General features: G+C 39.6%; 1 protein-coding gene across 1 annotated transcript in view; it reads left to right on the top strand.

Annotated features, from left to right (window-relative positions):
- Positions 1–25,093, top strand: part of LOC126259797 (tetratricopeptide repeat protein 37) — a 195,140-nt gene that overhangs the window by 153,388 nt on the left and 16,659 nt on the right. Inside the window, exon 16 of the mRNA XM_049956819.1 lies at positions 9,952–10,221. Coding sequence (XP_049812776.1) covers positions 9,952–10,221 — 270 coding nt within the window. The remainder of the gene's footprint in view (positions 1–9,951; positions 10,222–25,093) is intronic.

The raw sequence follows: 25,093 nt of genomic DNA, 5'->3' as shown, positions 1-25,093 counted from the left end.
TCAGGAAAGAGGGAAGGAGAGGGAAAGACGAAAGGATGTGGGTTTTAAGGGAGAGGGTAAGGAGTCATTCCAATCCCGGGAGCGGAAAGACTTACCTTACGGGGAAAAAAGGACACGTATACACTCGTGCACACACACACACACACACACACACACACACACACACACACACACATATCCATCCTGACATATACAGACACTGTTTCATCGAGACTGTGTACACCCTGTCCCTGCAAGGACAAATCCCTTTCAGTACTGGGAATCAAATTCAGGCCCTCGGTTAGCAGTCAGCCATGTGGTCATTCTGTAGCTGAATCTGATGTAGAGATTTCAGTAGTTGTCTCATATCTTGTACCTCATAGACACTAATTAAATAGCACTATCAGTACATTGTACTGTATCTGATTATGAAACGATTGTCCTCACGCTCTCATGCCCACTCATGGGAGCAAAAATGAGATTATAATCTGTATATTCCAGTGTACTGTACAGTATCTGGAGATACTGTATTGACCTGAATGTAAGCTATCCTTTCTCCCCAAAATTTGGCGTCATATTTGTGCAACACTGCATGCTGGTATATTTTCAAATTGTAGAAACATCAGCTGCATTCAGAATGAAATTTTCACTCTGCAGCAGAGTGTGCGCTGATATGAAATTTCCTAGCAGATTAAAACTGTGTGCTGGACTGAGACTCAATCTTGGGGCCTTTGCCTTTTGCGGGCAAGTGCTCTACTGTCTGACCTGTAGCACAAGTCATGACCCGTCCTCACAGCTTTACTTCTGCCAGTACCTCGTCTCATATCTTCCAAACTTCACAGAAGCTCTTCTGTGAAACTTGCAGAACTAGGACTTGTGGAAGAAAGGATATTGCGGAGACATGGCTTTGCCACAGTCTGGGGGATGTTTCCAGAATGAAATTTTCCCTCTACAGCAGAGTGTGTGCTAACATGAAACTTCCTGGCAGATTAACTGTGTGCCAGACCGAGACTCGAACTCGGGACATTTGCCTTTCGCAGGAGAACTTCTATGAAGTTTGGAACGTAGGAGACGAGATACTGGTCGAAGTAAAGCTGTGAGGACGAGTTTTAAGTTGTGCTTGGGTAGCTCAGATGGCAGAGCACTTGCCTGCAAAAGGCAAAGGTCTCAAGTTTGAGTCTCAGTCCAGCACTCTGTTTTAATCTCCCAGGAAGTTTCATATTCAGCTGCATTGCCTGTAATGAGAGGTAATGCTTGAAATTTGGTATGTTGGCAAACTCTTGACATTGTGGATCTTGGAATACTGAATTCCCTAACAATTTCCGAACTCTCTTATACCTTGTGTCCGCGATACTTCTGCCATCTGTGTATGTCCATATTGCAATCCCATGACTTGTGTCATGTCAGTGTAATATATACTAGCATGGGTGCTGCTAGCATGAAATAACTTGAAATAAACTGATATCTGTCAAACTAACATTATAATTTCTTTTACAGTGATCCAGCATGTGAGTAACTATGCATTAGAGTGACATACTATCTGTGTGCAAATTAAAGATTTATTTAGAAAAATGAAAGCTTCCAACACAGGAGCTGAGAAATTGCGTACTAAAATTAGAAACTTTTTGTAAGTAGTGGGAGCAATTACACAAGTATGCTGGGAGAGCACTGGAACTTAATAAGTGAAAAGAAACAAGACATTTTTTCAAAACTTTGGTGATGTAGCATGCATAATTACTTTGAAGATCATTACAATCGAAAAACATAACCAATTTTTGATTAGTCATCAGCTGAAAGGACCCTCAAGGCTCATGTATGGAATCAGTAATCAGTTATTTAAGAAAGATAATTTCTGAACTAGCACAGATAGCCATTAACAGTCAAGACTGAAATGAATGTGAAATTTAACAGTTCACTAAATACGTATTACTGTACTTCAAATAAAAAAAATTACACACAAATGTATTTGAAAATAAAAACAAAGGAAGTCTAATACTGATAAATTTCTGCATATTTTGGTCATTTAACTTACTCCAAAAGAAGCTAGGAAAAAGTTGTCAATTAACTGATGTTGAATGGTTTTTTTAATTAGATCATTTGTTTCTGTCACAACAACATAAAATATGATCACTTTTAGAGGTACATGGTAGGGTTTGAGTGTGGTGCAGACCCTACAAAGACATGGACTCAAATTGTCAACAAGGCACTGTGCAAGCCAGTGGTGGCTCCATAATGGTGTGGGCTGTGCTTACATGGAACAGACAGGGTCCTCTGATCCAACTGAACTGATCATTGACTGGAAATTGTCAGCATGGCTCAGTATTTCTGCAAGGCACTTCCAACAACTTGTTGAGTCCATCCCACATTGAGTTGCTGCATGATGCCGGGCGAAAAGAGGTCCGACATAATATTAGGAGGTATCTCATGACTTTTGTCACCTCAATTTATTCTCTGTAAATGAAGTGACTGGTGAATGGGGTTGTCCGCATTGAGCCATAAACAGGTTCTGTAATCCATACTTCGTTCAGTCTGCTCTGGCCTCTCTCTACAGTGTGTAAACTTTTAGATGGCAGACCTCTCCCTAGTCCTGAATTGGTAGAAGTCGGTAAACGTTGGGAGGCTTCGGTAGGCACGCATTTTCGACTGCTGCCAACATTACGTAGCTGACTGTTGTACAAGGTAGCCCTTGTCGTCTGCTTCGTTACTGTTTTGCGCTGTACCGTTCTGCGTGTTTTTATTGTGCAGTGTGCTAAACATTATCAAAATGAGTGAAGAGGCGGTTGCTGGCCCATCTCGGGAGTCAACAACCCCTACCGGTAGGCCTACAGGTAGAAGGAAACCAGTATTACGTAGCGATGCTCGCAACATTATATTGCGTGTGATTGAATGCTGCAAAAGGGAATATTTTAATGTACATGACGATTTCAGTTTCGTTTACAAACAACATTTTAAGCGAGTTTTACTTCCAAGCCTTTCGTCTGCTTTCATGTAAGCATGACGCGCAATTTGTAGTGCCAGCACTGCAACTGGTAGGCGTGCCTTGTACCCCCCCCCCCTCCCCACCCGCAACGGCTCCTCTTCCCTCCCCTCGCCAGCCAATGCTTGATTCCTCCTCTCCCCGTACTCCCCTCACAACTCTTCCGTCTTACAGTTAACACACTGTACCTGGCTTGTAATCATTGGCCCGTGATGTTAGCCAACTAATGCAATGCTTTCTGAGCAGGCATTTGACTAAGGGAATCAAAGAAAACAACCTGTCTATGTAAGGTACTCAATTTTTCTTGCAGAATTAACACTTGTTACTCTTTATGGAAATTTATATAAAGGCCAAGTATCGTTCACAATTGGATTAAAAGGGAACAGGAAGAACTAAAAATGAATGGTTCCCAAAAAGAACATTACCAGTGAACTAGTTCCCAAAAGTGCACATATTTAGTGCACAGTGTTTTGTTGCCGATAACAACATCCAGTTTATGAAAGTCACATGCTGCTGTTATACAGTACACTATTTGTATTTCAGTATTGTTGTATTATTCCCTATTGAGCAATGACAGAGTGGGTAAAGCACTAAACTGATATTTGCAAGAAGCAACTTTCAAAGTCATGTCCAGACATTCAGATTTAAATTTCTGTGGCTTCCGTTTAAGTGAATACTAAATTGTTTCTCTGAAGAAACCATGATCAATTTCCTGTCTCTTCCTTGTCTAATCTGACTTTTGCTCCATTTCTAATTCTGTAGATGGAGGTTAAATATCAAATCTTTCCCTAACCCTCAAGCAGGTGTGTGTTGCACTTGGTACGTAGATGAAGAATAGCTGTGTTTATGTTACAAAGGTAAACACATATGAGCAGAATCACTGTTTACTTAAAACAATAATGAAATAAACTTTTTATTATATCACTCTTTTGCCAGAGACAAGTGTTGCCGAACAGTAATGAGCCAGTTAAAACATTAAATAGTGCAGTTGCATGAGATCCCTGCCAACTGCTTATTTGATTACTAGTTGTCTCATAGATAGCTGCCTCATTATGGTACAGTGCTGCTAGCTTGGAATCTGGGCTATGTTCTTTACCGTGACTCACTTGGATGTATGACAACACAACTTACCACTGTGTTAGCTGAAGCGATAATGGAAGAACAGGTACGGACTTGCAGTTGTAAAACAACAATGAAATGGTACAAGACATTATTTGTTGTAATTGACACACTTTATACAGATGTGCCTGCTCAAGGGTTGACTTGTATCCTCCTCCCATACTCCTCCAAACATGCCATTTTCCTTCTACTTTTGGTCAGGTCTCAGTTTCTTTCCACATTTAAAATCCATGACTCATTATCCCCAATTAAAACTAATAGCACATGGTGATATAGATTTGCAGGCTCTGGTGCATTAATGGTTTACTTTCAAATGTTACTACATTTTCCAATAAAATCCAAAGCATTTTTGTTCTCAAGTTTTAAGTAAAAGAATTAATCAACTGGTTCTAATGACTTTACTAAACTTCATTGTTTTCCTTTTCAGAACACTAAGTGTAAATGTTTCATTATACTGTAATTAGTTTTAAATTGCTGCATTGAGTTTACGCACTACTTGTTGAAACTGTGTTACAGTCAAAGCAAATAGAACAGTGCAGTCTACATATAAGAGATGGTTCAAATTAATTTGATGCCTACACACACACACACACACACACACACACACACACACACACACACACACACACAGAGTCTATGCCTCTACATTACTCTGGGAGCTAGCAATTTTTTTTCTATTTTGTGTGGGCCTGTCAATGACTCAATGCTTCGGCTTTTCAGTGAGTCGTCTTCTTGACTCCTAAGGTATTTATATTCTTTGCTAGCAAATTCTTCACAATTGCTAAACCTTCTCTCCCCCTCCCCCTGTCAATTTGCTCCTCTCGCCCTCTTTCTTTGTCCAACTCCACCTCCTCCCCCTCTTACTGTCCATCTCCTCCTTCCCTCTGTCTCTGTCCATTTTCTCCCCCTCACCTCTCTCTCCAGCTCCTCTTCCCCTCTGTCTGTGACCTTGAGCCTTTTTTTATTGTTATTGCAAACAAAATCTCGATTAGGAAATGAAGTTACTTAAAATCAGTGGGTGAATCGGTTGTGATTATTAATATAAGGTGTACTGGAGAGACCTCTCTGGTTGTTGGATTTCTGAGGATAGTAGCTTCAATTACAGCATTCCTTGTACCTTGCCGTGTCAAATTCGAATAAAATTCCAAGCTTTCAATGATACCCTACATCATCGTAATCAGGGACTAAATCTGACTGTTCCCCCTTTTATACCCAAAGGATGGCATCCAGTTGGCTGGTTTATTGGCTGGACTAAATCATGATAGCACATACAGAGGGGGTGTCCTCTGCATAATAGATTTTGCTTGCACTCTCTCTATCTAGTGTTGGTTGCAGCACCATCCATCACTTTAAGTGATGAATTGCAAGAAGAATTCCTTTGTTTTTTCCTTGTCAAGTGCGCGCTCCCATGCAATACAAAAGCGCATGGCTGGTGTCTCTATTGAAGCTATTTTGCAACATTTCTCTCATGACAGAGTCCCAATAGTTTGATGTGTGAGCATATATATCCACGTTTGTTCAAACAACATCTAGTGCTTATTTAACAGGTTGTGCTGTGCCACTGCTGATTTGTCCAAATGCTTATATTTAAGGTGATGCTGATGCTCAACACAACGATCAGCAACCATTCTTGTAGACTAGCTCACATAACTCTTGTTACACTCACAAGGAATGATATGAATTCCTGGCACTCTAAGGCCGATTTGCAACATTTCTTTAATTTTTCTGGGTGGTTGGAAGACTGGCCCCTGAATCCTTGCCTCTTTAGAGCTCTACCTATCTTGCAAGTTGTTGCACCACAGCATGGAATCCATTCTATATTTGTCCTCTGGGCTTTTTTTTTTTTTTTTTTTTTTTCCAACAGCATGGATCTTATGTCACAGACGGAATACCCGTTCCTTCTGAACACCATCTTCAGATGCTTAATCTCACAACTGTGAGTATAAAAGAGGGAATCTTGTCAGTTCATGACAGTCAGTTTTAGTTTCTGATGGCAATGATGGAGGGTATCATCAAAAGCTTGGAATTTTATCGGAATTTTTATGGCAAGTGAACTGAGAAATTTTCATGAAAGGATTCCATTGTGGAAAACTTCATAGCTGCAGCCTTTTGCATAGTTTTAATCTTTGAAAGGGTAGGACAGTAAAGTTTTGGATGATTCAAATTTCATAGGCGTATTCTAATAAGTTGATATGCCATAGATACATTCCTCTTTCCTCTTAAGACTGATTGTGATGAGGAAAACAAATGGTTCAAATGGCTCTGAGCACTATGGGACTTTACTTCTGAGGTCATCAGTCCCTTAGAACTTAGAGCTACTTAAACCTAACTAACCTAAGGACATCACACACATCCGTGCCCGAGGCAGGATTCGAACCTGCGACCGTTGCTGTCGCGCGATTCCAGACTGAAGCGCCTAGAACCGCTCGGCCGCCCTGGCTGGCAAGAAAACAAAACTGCACATAGTTGTGTGTACAATTTTTGTTTAAAATTATATATAATGAGAAAGAATGTATGTGCAAGAAACAATTTGTCTGATGATTTAAAAGCCCTTATATCTGAGTTAAAACTGACTGCGAGAAACAAAATTAAACCATGCATTTTGAGAGCACAGTATTTTCTGCCTCACAGTGTTTTAACAGAAAACCTAAGTAATAGAGTATGTCAGTCTGAATGTTAGTAGAGTATCGTGTAACAATTTGAAGAAAAACGGTCAATAACTTATCAAGATTTTTGCTAACAGTGTTTCCACTTTATGTAGTACAAAAATATTTATATACCACATATATTTGAAAAGCATGTAGCATGCGACTGCCTCAGAGTTTAGTGGTGGTAGAGGAAAGTAGGAAAAAAGTCGGTTAAGACCTATTAGAGATATTTACTAATAATGTTTCCCCTTTATGTATTAGGTATATATATTTATGTACCATATATATTAAAAAATATGCAGCCTATGTCTTTCTGAACAATTGTTAGACTATCATGCAAAAATTTGAAGTAAATCGGCCAAGACCGCCTCAATTTTTTGCCAAAAACCTCTCCTTTTTATGTAGTATCTATTTATTTATATACTATATACATTAAAAATATGTAGCCTACGTATGTCTGAACATTTATTAGTGTATCCTGTAAAATTTTGAAGCAAAACAGTCCAGAACTTTTTGAGATTATTGGTAACAACCTTAAGGGGAGTTGTAATGCCGTATCCCGACAAGGTTAAATTTAGTGATTTGGCTTCCCTGTATTTCAGGAACCACTCACTATAGCCATTGACATGAAACTTTTACAGGACATTAAAATGTATGTTCTAAGACTACTGAAATACATTAATTGTATTTCATCCGCTGCTTTCGGAAATACAATTTTTTAATTACGTGGTTATCATTTTGTGTACCTTTTTGTACATTATCCTGAATAATTTTAATTGTACATAATATCATGTTCTTTTTTTCAGTTCAGTAGACCCAGGATAGGTACATCATTACTCCCTTAAGATTGGAATACTCTACTCGAAGTCGTTTCTGAGATTTAGGGAAAAATGCAACAGAAAATGTAAATTTTCAGGAACGGCTTCTAAAGTTTCAAGAGACTGTAACTCACTTAATATATGCTTACTTTTTTTTTTATTTTTAGTCACTCAGAATCATCCTGCACTGTACTGTATATCATCCTCTTGCTCTTTTTCCAAGTTTTTTCTTCTTTTCTTCTTTCTGGACTCTGTAGTAGCGGCCAATTGTACTGCATACTCTTCTTTATCAATGGGAAGCTTGTCCATCCGTTCTCTGATGCAGTTTGCTCCAAGATTAATTCCCATATGCTGTAGCACTTTCACCCTACCAATGTTGCCATCATTAAAAGCAGTAACAGCATCACTGACCCTCCACTCCTCATTCCAACAAAAACATTTTTTTGGTAAGCGAGTCCGTATAAGATTATTGAATGACACATTGGGATTTTGAGTCTGACCATGCAGACACTTCTTCAGTACTTCAGGATTTGCCAGGTCTCTGTAAATAGGTTTTATGATATCCATGAGTGCTGCTGGGATGGAATGTTTATGGCTGTATGAACTGTTTGAGTACTGGGCATTGCGGTAATTGCACCATGAATCAGGTCCAGGAGAGCAAAGGTGGTGTACTGCTTTTTCATCAGTTGAGAGTTGGTGGAAGAAGGTAGCCCGTACTGCCTGCTTCAGTTTCAACAAATCCTCAGTATTATTTCTAATGGCCATCCCATAATACTGCTGTAGTTCATCAATCATTTTGTCTGTCAGCCTGCCTCTTATGGTGTTACCATCAGAATGTTTCTTGTGTCTCAAACTTTGTTTCAACTTCCTCAACCTGGTGCCCATCCTCTTCTGGACATGACCAACACATTCCAGTTTTGTGATAATCTTCTCACTATAAGGCTGAGTGGTTGCTACACTGTTATATGCTTTTGAGTCTCCATCACCTAAGAACTTAGTGTAACACACTCCCCTTTCGTTCACAGATAAACTAAAAATTTCAATAGCTGCAGAGGCCTCCATACCGCCACTTGTTCCTTCATTATTTCTGTCACAGATATGCCCTTCTTCATTCCCTGATTCACACTTATAACAATGTTTGGTTAAAATATGGAAATCTATTACCTTTCCAGTATCCACACTGGTCACCATAGCAACAGAATTCTTAGAACTGTAGCCGCACTTCTGCCAAGTGCCATCAAAAGCAACTGGTATGTTGGTTATACCATCATTTATTTCAACAGCTTCATTTGTAGCCTCTTTCATTGACTTACATGCAACAGGTTCCACAGCAGCTCCAAAAAATTGTCCACACTTGTCGATTTTACAAGGTGGACGTGGCATATTAACCACAGCACACATTGTTTCTGCTGCAGTGTATCCTTTGCCAGTAGCTCTCAATCCATAAAACCACCTAACATTTACTTCAAAATAATTATCTTTACACTTATCAGAATTCCAAAATGAATGAGTATATTTACAATTGGTACAATTAATGATAAGTTTCCTGGTTAGTCCATTTGACACCTCACTGTCTTCATATAAATTAACTGGCCCTCCACATATTTTACAGCACACACATTCACCTAACACCCTTGTTAGGATGTGTAAATCTATCAGAATATAACCTATCCTACCATTTACATCACTTTCGTTTCGAGAAAACTGAGTATCACAAAGTTTTATTTTAATCTTTGAAGCACTTATGGGTGTTTCTCTAGATACTGACAAGTTTGCCTGTATTTCATTGTCCGTAACTTCACATGCTACAAGTTGAACACAGTGTTTCCCTTTATTCGAAAATCTATTACCATGAAACCCAAGTTTCTTAAAAAACACTTCATTTTGGCATCATACTTTACTTTTTGAGAGATTTACCAGTTTATTCATCACTTTTTCTCGGAAAAACATTAGGATTTCGACATACAGTGCATGTTTATACCACAAAATGAAACGATGCTGTTTCTGACAGTGCTACCAATGCAAACACGTTATTTAACCTTTATAACACAGCAATCCACAGCCCTCTGTATAAAAAATTACCAATTTTATAAGATCTTAAAGTAATGCGCATGAAAATGAGTGAAATATAATGCAAGTCATTTCTCATGCCCATAATTAATACAGCGTCTTAGTCCATCTAGTAGGGGTTGATGTATAAATGAAGAAACCAGTTTATTCTGCATCTTCCCATTCATTAATAAGCTTGGGAACCTGTTTTGGTGAAACTCAACTTACAGAGACAGTATTTTCAGGATACAGAAGGGTGTTGGAAGAATTATATTTGGTTTTAATTGTAGAACCTCTTCAGAAAAATTTGGTTCCTCAACAACTACTACACTTGACCTAAAAAAAATTTCTTTTTTTATAGGTGTGATACCAAAAGATGCATGTGCACTTAATATGCTTGGTCTGCTGATGGAAAGACAGCAGTTGTACGGGACTGCAGCTGCTGCATTTTGTAAGGCTTTGCAGCTACTTGACTCTGAGGAAGGTGATGAAAAGCGAGACACAGTCTTTGCCAATTATGGAAGGGTTTTGGTACAGCTACAGCAATATGATGCAGCAATCAAATCATACTTACAAGTGAAGAAAGCTACATTCAAGACACAGTGTGGATTGGCTGTTGCTTATTTCAAAGGTAACAAAAAAGTCTATTACCAGGGCATTTGTATTACTGAAACACTATCCCAGAACCTAGTACCAGTTGCAGCATAACAGCAACAAAAATATTATTTTCAGTATTTCGCATAATTATTGACTGAATTTAAAAATTTAAAATACTCTCCTAATCTAATCATTAAGAGGCATAATATTATGTTAAAAGTTTAACATAATAAGACAAGTAGTACAGTTAGAAACTATGTGTTTGTTTCGAGGTAATGTGAGAACGCTTAATGATTTGCAACCAACTTTCACATACGTATTTTCTTACCGTTTCTAAACTTTTTCTCACTGACACCCCCCACAAAATTACAAAAGGAAAAAATTTTATTGCTTGCTACACTTTTGCTGTTCATGCAGTCAGACTCCAGCATCAGGCATGGTGTTTTAATTTATTACTTCTTTACTACTAACTCTCTTCACACCAGTTTGCAGATAGTATACACATATACCACTGAATGTACTTGCAAAAAATATTAATGTACAACATATAGTTCAAGAGATATGACATCGTAAGCATTTAGATGCATGAAAAACTAACTTTTGTATAAAATGGAGTGCAAATTACTCAGTTCATATTCGTCCAGTTTTTCATAATGAGAACACTTAGTGACTCCAGCAAACTTTAAGCATAATTTCAAACCTTTCCTAAATTTTTCTTGCGTACTTGCGTACTTGATACATGCAAATATTTAACTCATTTGTAAAATCATCAGGCATTTTGTACATGGGAATTTATTCTTTAAAGAATTGGGGGTTTACTGTTTTATGAATCTTCATCACCACTCAATTTTAATTTGTCTTCTGATGGTACGGAGGAGATTATGGCAGTGTTCATTACATATACCAGTTCTGCTGCATCAGACAGGAACGCTGTTTTTCCACATTATAAACCAATGCCAAAACTGAAAGGCTTAAGGTGCATGTATCACAACCTAATGAAATACTTTTTAGGGTAGTCACAATGCATTACAAATCCTTAAGTTTTTAATACCTATCCTCATCTAGCTGGCAGTGGTTATTGGACTGATCTCGATTTTATTTTGTCCTCATACCTGATATATTGCTCATTAGACTCTCTCTCTCTCTCTCTCTCTCTCTCTCTCTCTCTCTCTCTCTCTCTCTCTTTCCATTACCAAACTGATAGTTCTTTGATGTCTCAGAATGTGCTCTGCAGAGAGATCCCTTCCTTTTGTTAAGTTGTGGTGTGTATTTCAATTTTTCAACAATAGCATTCAGTATCTCTTTGTTATTTGAATTTCCCATTTAATCTTCAGCATGCTTCTGTAACTTCACATTGTAAAATCTTCTGTTCTCATCCATCCCACACAAATACCTATGGAAAAGACTAGCTAACAGTTAAACTGATATTAAAGGTTAACAAATTCCTCTTTTTTCCAGAAATGCTTTACTTGCTATTGCCAGTCTAAGTTTTATATCCTCCTTACTTGCACCCTTATCAGTTATTTTGCTCCTCAAATGCAATACTCACCTACTAATTTAGTGACTCATTTCATAACCTAATTCCCACAGCATCTCGTGATTTAATTTGGGAACATTCAATTAGTGTCTCATTTCCTAGTTTAATTCCCTTAGTATCACCTTATAGGCTGTTTTCAAGACCTGTCCATTCCGTTTAACGACTAATTTGCCATCTCTTGACAGAGTTACAGTGTCATCATCATACCTCAAGTTCTTATTTCTTCTCCTAGAAATTTAATTCCGTTTCCATTTAGTCTTTATTTCCGTCATAGATTGCTTGATCTACAGATTGAATCACATGGGGAATAGGCTACAACCCTGCCTCATTCCCTTTTTAGCTACAGATTCTCTATCATGTCCTTCAACTCATAACTGCTTATTGTAGACGACTTTATGCTCCTTATCTTTTACCCCTGCTTCTGCAGTTTTTCCCCCTCTTTAAAAATTGTTACATTAGAAAAGAGAACTTCCTGCAATGACACATCACTGTGTCGAACAAACTAACCACAAAAGTTGTTGTTTGTGGAAGGTTGCATGTGGAGGGCTATGCTGGATGAACCACCAAGGTAATTTACAGCAAACTGCCCTTGATTCTACCCTAGATGACCAAGTAGATGCTTGCTTACCGTATATGCTCTAAAGCTGTCTTGATATTCTCATTGAATTTCTTCTCTGTAGGCCACAGCTTCTGACATGTGATTGTAAACAATAATGTTTGAAATGGCTTTTGGGAATGGTACTATACAATAATGTCTCAATACTTGGGATGCAGACTCATTTATTAATTCAAACCACCACGAGCAAAAGACTCCTTATCACAGTCAATCCTTTGATAGCCAATCTAAACTCATTAACCACAGTAACAATCATGGAATCTGAATGTAAAACTTCGAGCTCCACAATATTCATAAAATAATGCACAGTACCTATTTCCATGTTTCTTCAGTTAAATTACCATTTCATCAGTTTAATTTTAACTTTCTTAAATAAAATGAAGCACTTGTGATTAAAATGTGTTGACCTCATGTACAGCATAGCTATACTGCATTGAACATCATTTTGCTGTTTCCCACCTGGTTGCACAGGGTGCACTTTCGTGATGGGTCAACACTTAAATTAATTCTTTTGTTAATTTCTGTTGGTCAGTTTTTAATAATTGAAATTGTAATTATACAGAATGTAAACAGTAACTGTTTACTGTGTACCACAGTGGTGTTGTTGAAGTTTAGATGAACAAATTGCTAAAGGACTCTTGTGGTCTATCAGACTGGAAAACAACCTCAAATTGGTCTGCAAAAGCCACCTAACCTACAGTGCATGTGTGTCACAGGAGATTCAGGCAAAAAATGCTCCTTGAATATTAAAAACCCCTTGTTCTTACACTTACAAAATGTAAAATTCATGTCTGTGTAAATTTTACTCCAAAATATTGTGAATTTTAACAGCATAAAATTAACAATTAAAATGTTTTGTTTGTATGGCCTTCTTACTATGAAACTATTGTGCTTAAATTTAGACTGAATTGTAAATATAATTAATTTTTGCACAATGTTTACAGTAGTCTCTTTTTTTTATTCTTCTCTCTCTCTCTCTCTCTCTCTCTCCCTCCCTCTCTTTCCCCCCCCCCCCCCTCGTGGAAAAGTTTAAATTAATATGTTTAACCAAACACCCAACAAAACCAGTGGCTTAAGAGTGAGAGGCTATTGAAAATGCATGTTTGTTGTAGCTTAGGTTGCTTTTATAGACCAGTTTTAATTTGTTTCCCAGTGTGATAGACCACAAGTGTCCTATATCAAGTTGTTCATATAGACTTCCCCTCCACCACAGTGATACATTATAAATTGTTTACACCCCCAATGGATATCAATATGGATAAAGTCTTCAGCACTGTCAGATTGGTTTCTTAGACAGTTAAACATTAATATTGGGAAGTTCTGACATAATGTAAATACATTAGGAGTAAAGGGGAGCACTTACTGAAAGTAGAGGCACTGAATTGTTGAGAGGCACTCAGAAGTGCCTGTGAATGACTCAATGCTTCTGCTGTTTGGTGAGTCGTCTACTTTACTCCTAAAATATTTATATATTAATAATGGATGTTGTGCATCTTGGCACCAAATCTGATATTGAGTTGCCTTCGATCTGTCATTGCTCAAGGACAATGTAGCCTATTCACAGTGTTCTCCCACATTCCCAGTCCATATGGCATAGAGTGGCTAACCTGTCCTTGCTACCGGCTTGCATAGCACCAATGGCATATGCAGTTCTACACAATATGATATATCACAGATTGCAGAGTAGCATAAATGCTACAATACCTGGAAAATTTCAAAGAGTGTATTCCAGTCATTATTGTCAAAAGCTTTCTGATTGTAAATTATGCTGTGGAGATATATGTACCAACAGGGTGTATACGACCCGGGACAACTGGGAGATCCGGGAAAAACCCGGGAATTTTTTCATCCGGAAGAAAACCGGGAAAAACCCAGGAATTGTTTAGAATTCCAGGAATCTTTCATTGTTTTAGCTTTCAGTTAAATTTTTGTGATTCTGACTGGTAAGAACCAATACTCTAACAAAGGATATTACTGTATCCCACTACTGCAGAATAATACTGCAGCAACAAAACATGAACGAGAGAAAAAAAAGAAAAAGAAAGTAAAACTTAAGTTGCAAAGGAGATGCACCGTATACAACAACAAAACCGTGCTCATACAAGCGTCTGCCAACAGCAAAGTGTGTCAAAGGTTTTAGGAAGACTATGCAATGCTTTATAACAACAAACTGCCTCCGATGAACGTGACGTGGCAACTGTTTAAATTAGATTCGTTTGAGCTAATGCGGGCAGTTGAGTCGCGTATGAGTAGTACCTTCTCCCGCTTCTGGTTACAAAAGTGTGGCTGGGCGCCACTGCTTAATATTGACCCTGTTCAGAAATATAGTAAATCTGGAGCTGATGCACAGAGCAGTCTGAGTTGTGGTGGGGAGGTGGGCAGTGTCCACGTGACCTGTGTTAACATTCAGTGATTTTGTTGTTTCCTCTTCGTTTATTGCTCTCACATTAAATGATAACAAAACAGATTTTTGTGGCCGGGAGCTAGAAAATGAATTAAAATACGTTCGCATAATTACGGAAGGCTAAAATATGTTATTAGTTTCAGATTTTATTTCCACCTTCCTGACAGAACAATGAAGTTATTTTTGCTGATTTGGTAAAGAGATTTGGCTTAAAGTTAATCTTTTCTGCTGAGACAGTCAGTTTGTTTGAAACAAAGTGTTTAATTTCACACTATTGGCTAGTTTCAACTGTTCGCTGCATTTCAAGTGCACATATGGCATTATGCCATAATAAAGAACCAAACGTGAGATAATACAGTACTGACACTCCAAGAAAATTTACATACGAATGTGCATTTTAAGCCGAATTATGCGTTTTAGTATGTTTCACGAAATTTCGACGCTCTTGAAGTATCATCTGATGTATTGTTTCTTTTATGCCCTACATAAGATCTTTTAATGTTTTACATGTACGAACATATGGGCTTCCTGCGTCATTGTAGCTGCGCAAGCGCGGTGATGCCAGTTATCTGGCGTTCTCTTGCAACTGCTGATACAAACCTAATTCTAATAGGTCGCGGGAAAATATTGCGAATGGTGGTTTGAAAAGCGTTACATTCAAAGCAGATTTCCTTTTTACGCAAGATAAACTATGTATGAGAATGTACAATGAATTTCTTAAATCACAAAGCGTTTGACTCTCATTTAAAAATCAAGTCTTTGAGGATGACCATTTAGAAGAATTTCGAGCCCAAAAGATCAGACATTTACGTCATTTTACTGGCACATTTGTGTGATGTATCTTAAAGTGTAACACGCGCAAAAAAGATCAACATTATATGTGGAAGCTTAGCTTCTTTTCCAGCTTATTAATCTTCGAGACCAATATTATATGTGAAAACTGTGTATATTAATTTAAACCATTAACTTTTCTTATTTGTGTGTTCACGCTACTTAAGAGTGATCTTGCTATTGGCTCACTACATCATATGTCCTATGCTGCCGTCAGCTGGCGAGATCACGTGACAGGAGCTGACTGTCTTACAAAAGTGCCTCGCAATCTCGATTTCAATGTTTCAGAAAGTAACATGCGGCGTTTGGTGGAATTCAAATTTATACCTTCGTAATACGAAAATATGCAGCGCACATGTTGCTGCACATCAAAGGTCTTTCAAAACGTGTTTTCCCCCCTCTTGAGCTTCGTTTTGTAAAGTGCCGGGAAATTCCACTCCCGCATATAAAACCATAGGTCTGATGAGTTTTACAGTGCCGAGGAAGAGTATACTGTCACGTAACACGGAAAAAGTGTATTTTCATCCGGGAGAAAGTGTAATTTTAACCAGGAAAAATCCGGGAATTTTTTTTCCTTGTCCACGTATACACCCTGACCAAGTAAATGGATTAAAGATAAAAGGACCCTCCAGAGTTTAATATTAAAATTCAGAAATGGATGAAAAAATTGAGATTGTTGAACTCTCAGTTTAAAAAAAGAGTGCACAAATGGTGAAAAGCAAAAGTTAGTACAAATTCATGCATTCATAAGACGATCAGCATACGAAGCATGCAACTACTTCCACCATCGTACCTTAGTGAAAGATCTTGCCAAGAATCCAAAAAAAATCGAGTCACATAAAACTGCGAAGTGAGTCAAAGGCTTCTATCCAGTCACATGTCGGCCAGTCTAGGTTAGCAATAGATGACAGCAAAAGGAAGCAGAAATTTTAAATTTCATGTTTAAGAAATTATTCACGCAGGAGGATCATACAAACATGTGTTCGTTTGACTGTTGCAGACTCCCTCTTAGAAGACACATCAATTGGCATCCATGGTGTAGAGAAGCAACTGGAAAAAGTTGAAAACAAATAAGTTGCCAGGTTCAAATGCAGGTGACTCCTGTATATAAGAAAGATAAAAGAACAGACCCCCATAATTACAGACTAATATTCTTAACATCACTCTATTTGTGAGTGGTACAGGAAAAGAAATTATTAGTAGTGGTACAAGGTACCCTCCGCAATGTACCGTACAGTGGTTTTCGGAGTATGTATGTAGATGTAAATGCAGAATCTACAAACACTGTAAACAGAAATTTTGCCTAAGTTGTATGGTCAATATTGCTTTGTACACCCTTGCATTTCTCCAGAACGCAAATTGATCTTCTCCATCACTGGCTTCTACCAGTTTTTCCATTCTTTTGTAAATAATTCATTTCAGTATTTAGCTACCATGACATATTAAACTGCTAGTTCAGTAATATGCACTGTCAGCGTCTACCTTCTTTGGAATTGGAATTATTTCAGCCTTCTTGAATCTTGAGATATTTGTCCAGATTTACTAGTTTCATCATCTCTGATTCTCCCAAATATTTCAGTTCTTCTGAGATATTTCATGTACTCTAGAAACCTTGTTTTGAGTTCAGTCTTTCAATGCTCTATCAGATTCTTTTTGCAGTATCATATCTACCATCTCATCTTTTTTTCTTTTCCTACAATATTGTCTTCGAGTTCATTTCCCTTTAATAGACCTTCTAAATATCCCAACAACTTTCCCTTCTTTGCTTTATACTGGCTTGCCATCTGAGCCCTTATTATTCATACAGCTGCTTCTCTTAATTTTCATGTAGGTAGACTCTGTCTTGACCCTAATTATGCCTGGTTCTACAACCTTGCATTTGTCCTCTAACCATATCAGTTTACCCATTTTTCATTTTCTGTCAGTTTCATTTTTAAACATATATATTTCTTTTCATATGCTTTATTTGGTGCATTTTTTTTTTAATTAAATTCAGTCCCTTTTGTGTTATGCAAAGACTTCTACTGTACTTCGTATTTTTGCTTATTTGATTATCTTCTGCCTTCACTATTTCATGTTCTATTTTATTCCTGTTTTCTGTTTCCCTCATCATAGTCTAATGCTCCCTTTCAAACTCTCAACTACTCTGGTTCTTTCAATTCATCCAGATTCCATCTTAATTTTTTACGTTTTTGCAATTCATATCCAGTAAATTATAGCCACAGTTCACATATGGCTCTGGAGGTGTTTTGCAATTTCAAATCTGATTTTAGAAATAAATGTCTCACCCTTATATAAACAATATTGAGTCCAGTGTGCTAATCAATGTACCATCTTGCTCGGTAGTTTATAGGTGGAGGAGTCAAACAATAGGCAGAGGGTACCAATTCATAATGACAGTGGTGGAATCTATGTCTGCAGTAGGATGATTAGGTCAGGATCTGTTTTGAGGCTGTGTATGGCTCCCCTTTCTTCTGCTAAAAGATTGGTGTTCTTGGAAAGTAACTTGGGGGAGGAAGGTGAGGCAGTGTTGGAGGTAAGGAATTTCTGGAGGTGGCCACAAGCTGGTTGGGTGGGAGGTGGGAAGGATCATGGTTGGATGGTGGTATGAACTGAGCAGGGTGAGGTTCAATGCTAGGATTAGACTGTCTTTGGTTGGAGGCAAAGAAGTGTTTCCATTGCAGGAGTTAAGAAAAAGTAGGTAGCTCACTGGCAAGTCCAATCAGTTCTAGATTTAATGGGATGTTGGTAGAGAGTTTTGGGGGATGTGGCAAATCGAAAAGGTCAGCTAGGCAGGATCTGGGTGCAGTGAGGGGTTGATGATGAGGAGCACTGTTGGTAGGACAGGAGTTGAACAGTGGTGCCCCAAGATGGCAGTAGGAGGTCGACAGGTTGGATAACTTATGGAGGTGGTGTTTGGAATGCTCGTCTACATGTTGGAGAGCAAGGGATTCAGTTTCAAAGGTGTGATCATGTATTAGAGATTACACAGTAGCAATATCTTGTGAAGGGACTAGAGATGGTTCTTGGATGCTTGTGTCATGGAGAAGTCTTTCTTCAGTACCAGGTTTTTGAGGGACAGGGACTGATGGAATCTTAAAAGATGAAGGTCATTGTGAAAGGAGGAGTGGGATCCAGAGAAAGAAAATTTCGTGGTTATACTATTGGGAGGGGGGGGGGGGGGGGCAGATTCTTTGTTTCAGGCAGCATTTAAAGAACAGTGTGTGGGACTGGGTTTTAGTCAGGGAAAGGGATACTTTTCTGAACTAGTGCACAAAAGATGGGACAGGAGTCCACTATGGCAGGGATGGTGTTGGGGAAATGAGAAATGACTTAGGCAATGGGCATATGAAGGCGCTCCCCAAAAGCCGCAAACCCAACAAACCTAGACACTACATTGTAGCTGGGTATTGTGCCCCCACTGTAAGAATTTTGGTTCTCATTGGCCAACACCTCCAACCAATTGCCCATAATCCTACATCAAAGATACCATCCACTTCCTTCATTGACTCTCCATCATCCCCCCATCCCTTTATCTCCTGGATCACTATTCATCACTGTTGATGTCACTTCCCTATACACCTACATCCCTCATGCTCATGGTCTTGCCACTATTAAATACTATCTTTCCCAATGTCCTTCAGACTCCAAACCCACTACCTCATTCCCTGTAGACTTTACTTACTGTATCCTGACACACAACTATTTCTCCTTTGAAGGGAAGGTATACAAACAAGGCCATAACACAGTCATGGGCACTCGCATGGCACCCTCGTTTGTCGACCTGTTTATGGGCCATTTAGATGATACCTTCCTAGCTTCTCAAAACCCCAAACTCCTGCTCTGGTTCAGTTTCACTTTCATGATCTGGACTCAGGGCCAAGACATACTATCCTTGTTCCTTCACAAACTCAATGCCTTCTCTCCCGTCCTTATCACCTAGTCTTCCTCCTCAACTCAGCATGCTACCTTCCTGGGCATTGACATCCCCTTCTCTGAAGGCTCCATTCACACATCTGTCCATGTTAAACACACCAACAACGAACAGTACCAACATTTTGACAGCTGAGATTGTTGCCACACCAAAAAGTCCTACCCATACAGTCTGGCCACACAGGGACAGTGTATTTGCAGTGACAACAACTTTGTTGCGTAGTATGCTGAAGGTGTCACAACCAACCACTATCCCTCAGACCTAGTCCACAAACAGATCTCCAATGCCATACACCCACACACTCCAATCCTCTCACCTCCACCAACAAACACCTACAAAGGAGTGCAACTGAACAACATCATTCGTCATGACTGTGGCCAAGAGCAAGGGGGTCCACTCTGTGGCACTACATGCAACTGAACATAACATGCTTGATTTCAATGCCTGCTTCACGACCTGGAACATCTGAAGCCTTCCTTCCACCATCAGCTTTTCTGAACTGTGCAGATGGGAGTTATTTTTACAACACATTCTCTGCTTTTGAAATCATCCCATCCTTAACCTACAGGAACCTACTTTCACACCATCTCCACAGCCTCCCTTAGCTATGCCAGGCAGTCCTGTCCTGCCACTGTTTAACCTGTGGACTCTACATCAGACAGTGCTCGTATCTACCCGCAACCACGCCCTGCTATCTTCCCTCTTCCCCACTCCACTCCACTCCAGATTGCTGCTTTTGTTCAGTGGGACAGTTGCATTCTGGCTGGAGTAGCTAGATATAGCAGTCACATACATTTGAGGTTTGCCTGTTTGTGTGAATGTGTGCGTTTTTTTATTTTATGAAGAAAGCTTTGGCTGAAAGCTCAATGTGTAACAGATTTTTTATTGTTCCTGTGTGCACCTCAGTGTGTCATCAGGGAAGATGACAGTTAAAACCCGCGTCCAGCCATTCAGATTAAGGTTTTCAGTGATTTCCCTAAAGTGTTCTACACAAATGTCGGGATAGTTCCTTTAGAAAGGGCACGACTGATTTACTTCCCCATCCTTGACACAGTCTGAGCTTGTTCTCCATCTCCAATGACCTCGATGTCAATGGGTTGTTAAACCTAAGCTTCCTTCCTTCCACCTTTAAATTTTGCCAGAGTGATCCCATCTCAGAAGCCTGACCTAACCTCCAGTCCCTGCTTAAAGCCTTAGACCCTTCCTAGAACCTCTCCCTGAATCTATTTCCCTTCTCACTCATATGACACCCCAAACACCCATCTTCTACATGCTCCCCAAAATCCACAACACCAGCAGTCTTGGATGCCCTATTGTAGCTGGTTATTGTGCCCCCACTGAAAGAATTTTGGCCCTCACTGACCAACACCTCCAACAAATTGCTCAGAATCTAGCTGTCAAAGATACCTTCACCATCAAAGATTCCTTCAATGACTCTCCACTATCCCTCCATTCTTTTACATCCTGGATCCCTACTCATCAATGTGGACACCACTTCCCTATACACCAAAATCCCTCATGCCCATAGTTTTGCCACTATTGAACAGTACCTCTCGCAGCATGCTTCAGACTCCAAACCCACTACTTCATTTCTCAGAAACATTACTAATTTCTTCCTAACACACAACTGTTTCTCCTTTCAAAGGAAGGTACATAAAAAAGCCCATAACACAGCTTTGGGCACCTGCATGGCACCCTTGTGTGCCTATCTGTTTATGGGGTGTCTATAGGAAACCTTCACAGCCTATGAAAACCCTAAGCCTGTGCTCTGGTTCAGGTACATTGATGATATCTACATGATCTGGACTCATAGCCAAGACAACCTATCCTCATTCCTTCACAACCTCAACACCTTCTCTCCCCTCCACTTCACCAGGTTCTCTTCAGCTCTGCATGCCATCTTCCTGGAGGTTGACGTGCTCCCGTCTGATGGCTTGATCCACACCTCTGACGAGATGTGCTCCTCTCTGATGGCTTGATCCACACCTCTGACCACATCAAACCCACCAACCACCAAAAGTACCTGTATTTCTACAGTTGCTCTCTTTTCCACAACAAAAAATCCCTCTCGTGCAGCCTGGCCACCTGGGAGCTCCTTTGCTCAGTATGCTGAAGGTCTCACAAAGGCCTTCACAGACAGCCAGTATCCCCCAGACCTAGTACACAATTAGGTTTCCTGTGCAATATCCATACACATCCCCAGTCCTCCCACCACCTTTAAGAACCAGCTAGAAAGGAGTGCCCCCTTTGTCACCCAGTACCACCCTGGGCTGGAACAATTGAGCCACATCCTTCATCAAAGCTTTATCTTTCATCAGATACTGAAATAATGAACATCCTACCCAAGATCCTTCTCAACCCTCCTAAAGTGGTTTTCCATCCCTATGTCACTCCCAGTTCTAACCCCTTGCCACAGGGATGTGATCTCTGCAAGTCCTTCCCAGTCCAGCCAACCAGCACTTCCTATTCCAGTCCTGTCACAGGCTTATCCTACCCATCAGAGGCCTGTCCACCTGAAAGTAGACATTTCAAATACCAACTCTGCTGCAATGATTGCAAAGCTTTTCACATTGTTATGACTACCAACCAGCTGTTCACCGGGATGAATGTCTGCCGCAAAACAGTGGACGAGACCAAAGTGAGCCACCCTGTGGGGCACAACATGTAGCTGAACATAACATGCTTGATTTTAGTGTCTGTTTCCCAACCCGGACCATCTGGACCCTCCTCTCCACCACCCACTTATCTGAACTGCACAGTTGGTAGTTATTCTTACAATACCTTCTCTGCTTTTGAAATTATCCTGGTCTCAACTGCTGGTAACCTACTTTCACCCCACCTCCCTCCATACAGCCTTCTGACACTGTGCCAAGCAGCCCTGTCCTGCCATGCCACAGCGCTCTTCTCCGCCCATCACCCATACTCTCTCTCTTCCCCTTCCCCACCCCACTCCGTATCGCTGCTTTCCTTCAATGCAACACTTGCATTCTGGCTGCAGTGACTGGAGATAGTGGTCATTTGTGCATGGGGTGTGCGTGCTTGTGTGGATGTGAGCCGTTTCGTTGTGACTGTCTGCAACTCAACGTGTCATCTTTATTTACAGTGAGTAGCAATATATCTTTTTCAGTGTTGTTTATATTTCAACCTGGAGTTTCCATTGCTTGATTTTACCATTGTATAAACTATCTGAAACTTTCCTGTGTCTCCAGGTCTCTACCAAATATACAACTGCTTTCATGATTTTTAAACTAATAAGGAGAAGTCGCAAGTGGTGGGATCAACTTCCTGAAACCACCTGCACAGTTATATAAGTTAAGAAACTGGGTGTCATACACTGTAGGCATTCATCCTATTGGGCCTTGTTTGCGGGCAAAAAATTGTAATTTTTTGTGATACTCAGTAGTGTGAAAAAAGTGGTATTGTATGGACAGTTGTATGGCAATAATAGGGCAAGGCCTTAGCATGCAGGAGGTCAGGTGTTTCGAAGCCCATCAGATATTTTAAATTTTGTTTATTTTTTGCTGAAATGACTTTGATCATTATTTTTATTAAATTAATTTATTTAAATGTATTTTTTATTTCTGTTCCTTTGTCATATCATTTTAATTGTTCTATCAATTTCTTCATTTGCTGTTATTTTTCTTCCTGTCATTCTTTTTCTGCCTGTAATCTTTGTTCATGTGATTTTAATTAATTTTATGTATTGTTGTTGTGTGGTCTTCAGTCCAGAAACTGGTTTGTTTCAGCTCTCCATGCATACAGTAAAGCTGCATGCCCTCGGGAAAAATTACAGCTGTAGTTTCCCCTTGCTTTCAGCCGTTCACTGCACCAGCACACCAAGGCCATTTTGGTTAGTGTTACAAGGTCAGATCAGTCAATCATCCAGACTGTTGCCCCTGCAACTACTGGAAAGGCTGCTGCCCCTCTTCAGGAACCCCACGTTTGTGTGGCCTCTCAACAGATACCCCTCCACTGTGGTTGCACCTACAGTACGGCTATCTGCATTGCTGAGACACACAAGCCTCCCCACCAATGACAAGGTCCATGGTTCATGGGGGGGGGGGGGGGGTTAACTTCAATTTAATTTCTTTCATTTTATCCTCCTACTTTTCATTCGTGTTACTCCATTCAGTACTCCGTTTCTCATTTTGCCTGAATTTTGTTTTGCTTATATAGTAGAGCCCTGCTTATTCAAGCCCCAGTATTTTGAGGTTCCATATAATTTGAGTTGGTCTTAAGAAAATCAAAATTTTCATAAAACTAGAATAAAAACCTGTTTTCCCACATTGTCTACATGTAAGTTTTATGTGCTTTCAAATGTGTTAAAAAAATTTTGAGCTTCCTTTCAGTTTTCCATGTAAAGTACAGGTAAAACTATCCCACCTAGGGTTTTCTTTCATAATGCACAGAGATAATATTGGCCTCAAACCGCTAATGCATTTCTATCACAGATGGACAGGCACCTTTAGATTTCAAGGAATGCACTTGCTCTTTCTTTGTTGACCCTTCACTAATTGGGACCGCCTGATAGTCAGTTGTACAGTGCATTGTTACTGCTGTTGTTGTGTCTACTCAACTACAATGGTTATTAAAATGCAGTACACCTCATTAACAGTGCAATACAAATTTTACAACACTGGATGACCATCGTTGTATGTACAGTAGTTGGTAGTGTAGTGACGTCTGTACTGTAGTGAGCCCACCTGTGTCACGCTAATTTTATAGTGTTATGAATATAATAGAGGGAAACATTCCACGCAGGAAAAATATATCTAAAAACAAAGATGATGTGACTTACCATACGAAAGTGCTGGCAGGTCGATAGACACACAAACAAACACAATCATACACACAAAATTCTAGCTTTCGCAATCAATGGTTGCTTCGTCAGGAAAGAGGGAAGGAGAGGGAAAGACGAAAGGATGTGGGTTTTAAGGGAGAGGGTAAGGAGTCATTCCAATCCCGGGAGCGGAAAGACTTACCTTAGGGGTAAAAAGGACAGGTATATACTTGCGCGCGCGCACACACACACACACATATCCATCTGCACATACACAGTCACAAGCAGACATTTGTAAACGCAAAGAGTTTGGGCAGAGATGTCAGTCGAGGCAGAAGTACAGAGGCAAAGACGTTGTTAAATGACAGGTGAGCTATGAGTGGCGGAAACTTGAAATTAGTGGAGGTTGAGGCCTGGTGGATAACGGGAAGAGAGGATATACTGAAGGGCAAGTTACCATCTCTTACCTTAAGGTAAGTCTTTCCGCTCCCAGGATTGGAATGACTCCTTACCCTCTCCCTTAAAACCCATATCCTTTCGTCTTTCCCTCTCCTTCCCTCTTTCCTGACGAAGCAACCATTGGTTGCGAAAGCTAGAATTTTGTGTATATGATTGTGTTTGTTTGTGTGTCTATCGACCTGCCAGCGCTTTCGTATGGTAAGTCACATCATCTTTGTTTTTAGATATAATTTTATAGTGTTGTTTGTATGTACAGTGTACTGTACATATGTGTGTGTTTCCTAATGTTTTAATTCATACATTACAACAGGTGTTGGAGTAAGAGAAAATATATGTCATTGAATG

Source organism: Schistocerca nitens, chromosome 5, assembly GCF_023898315.1.
Source record: "Schistocerca nitens isolate TAMUIC-IGC-003100 chromosome 5, iqSchNite1.1, whole genome shotgun sequence".
In the NCBI taxonomy this organism is placed as follows: Eukaryota; Metazoa; Arthropoda; class Insecta; order Orthoptera; family Acrididae; genus Schistocerca; species Schistocerca nitens.
This window is presented reverse-complemented; position numbering and strand designations above follow the sequence as displayed.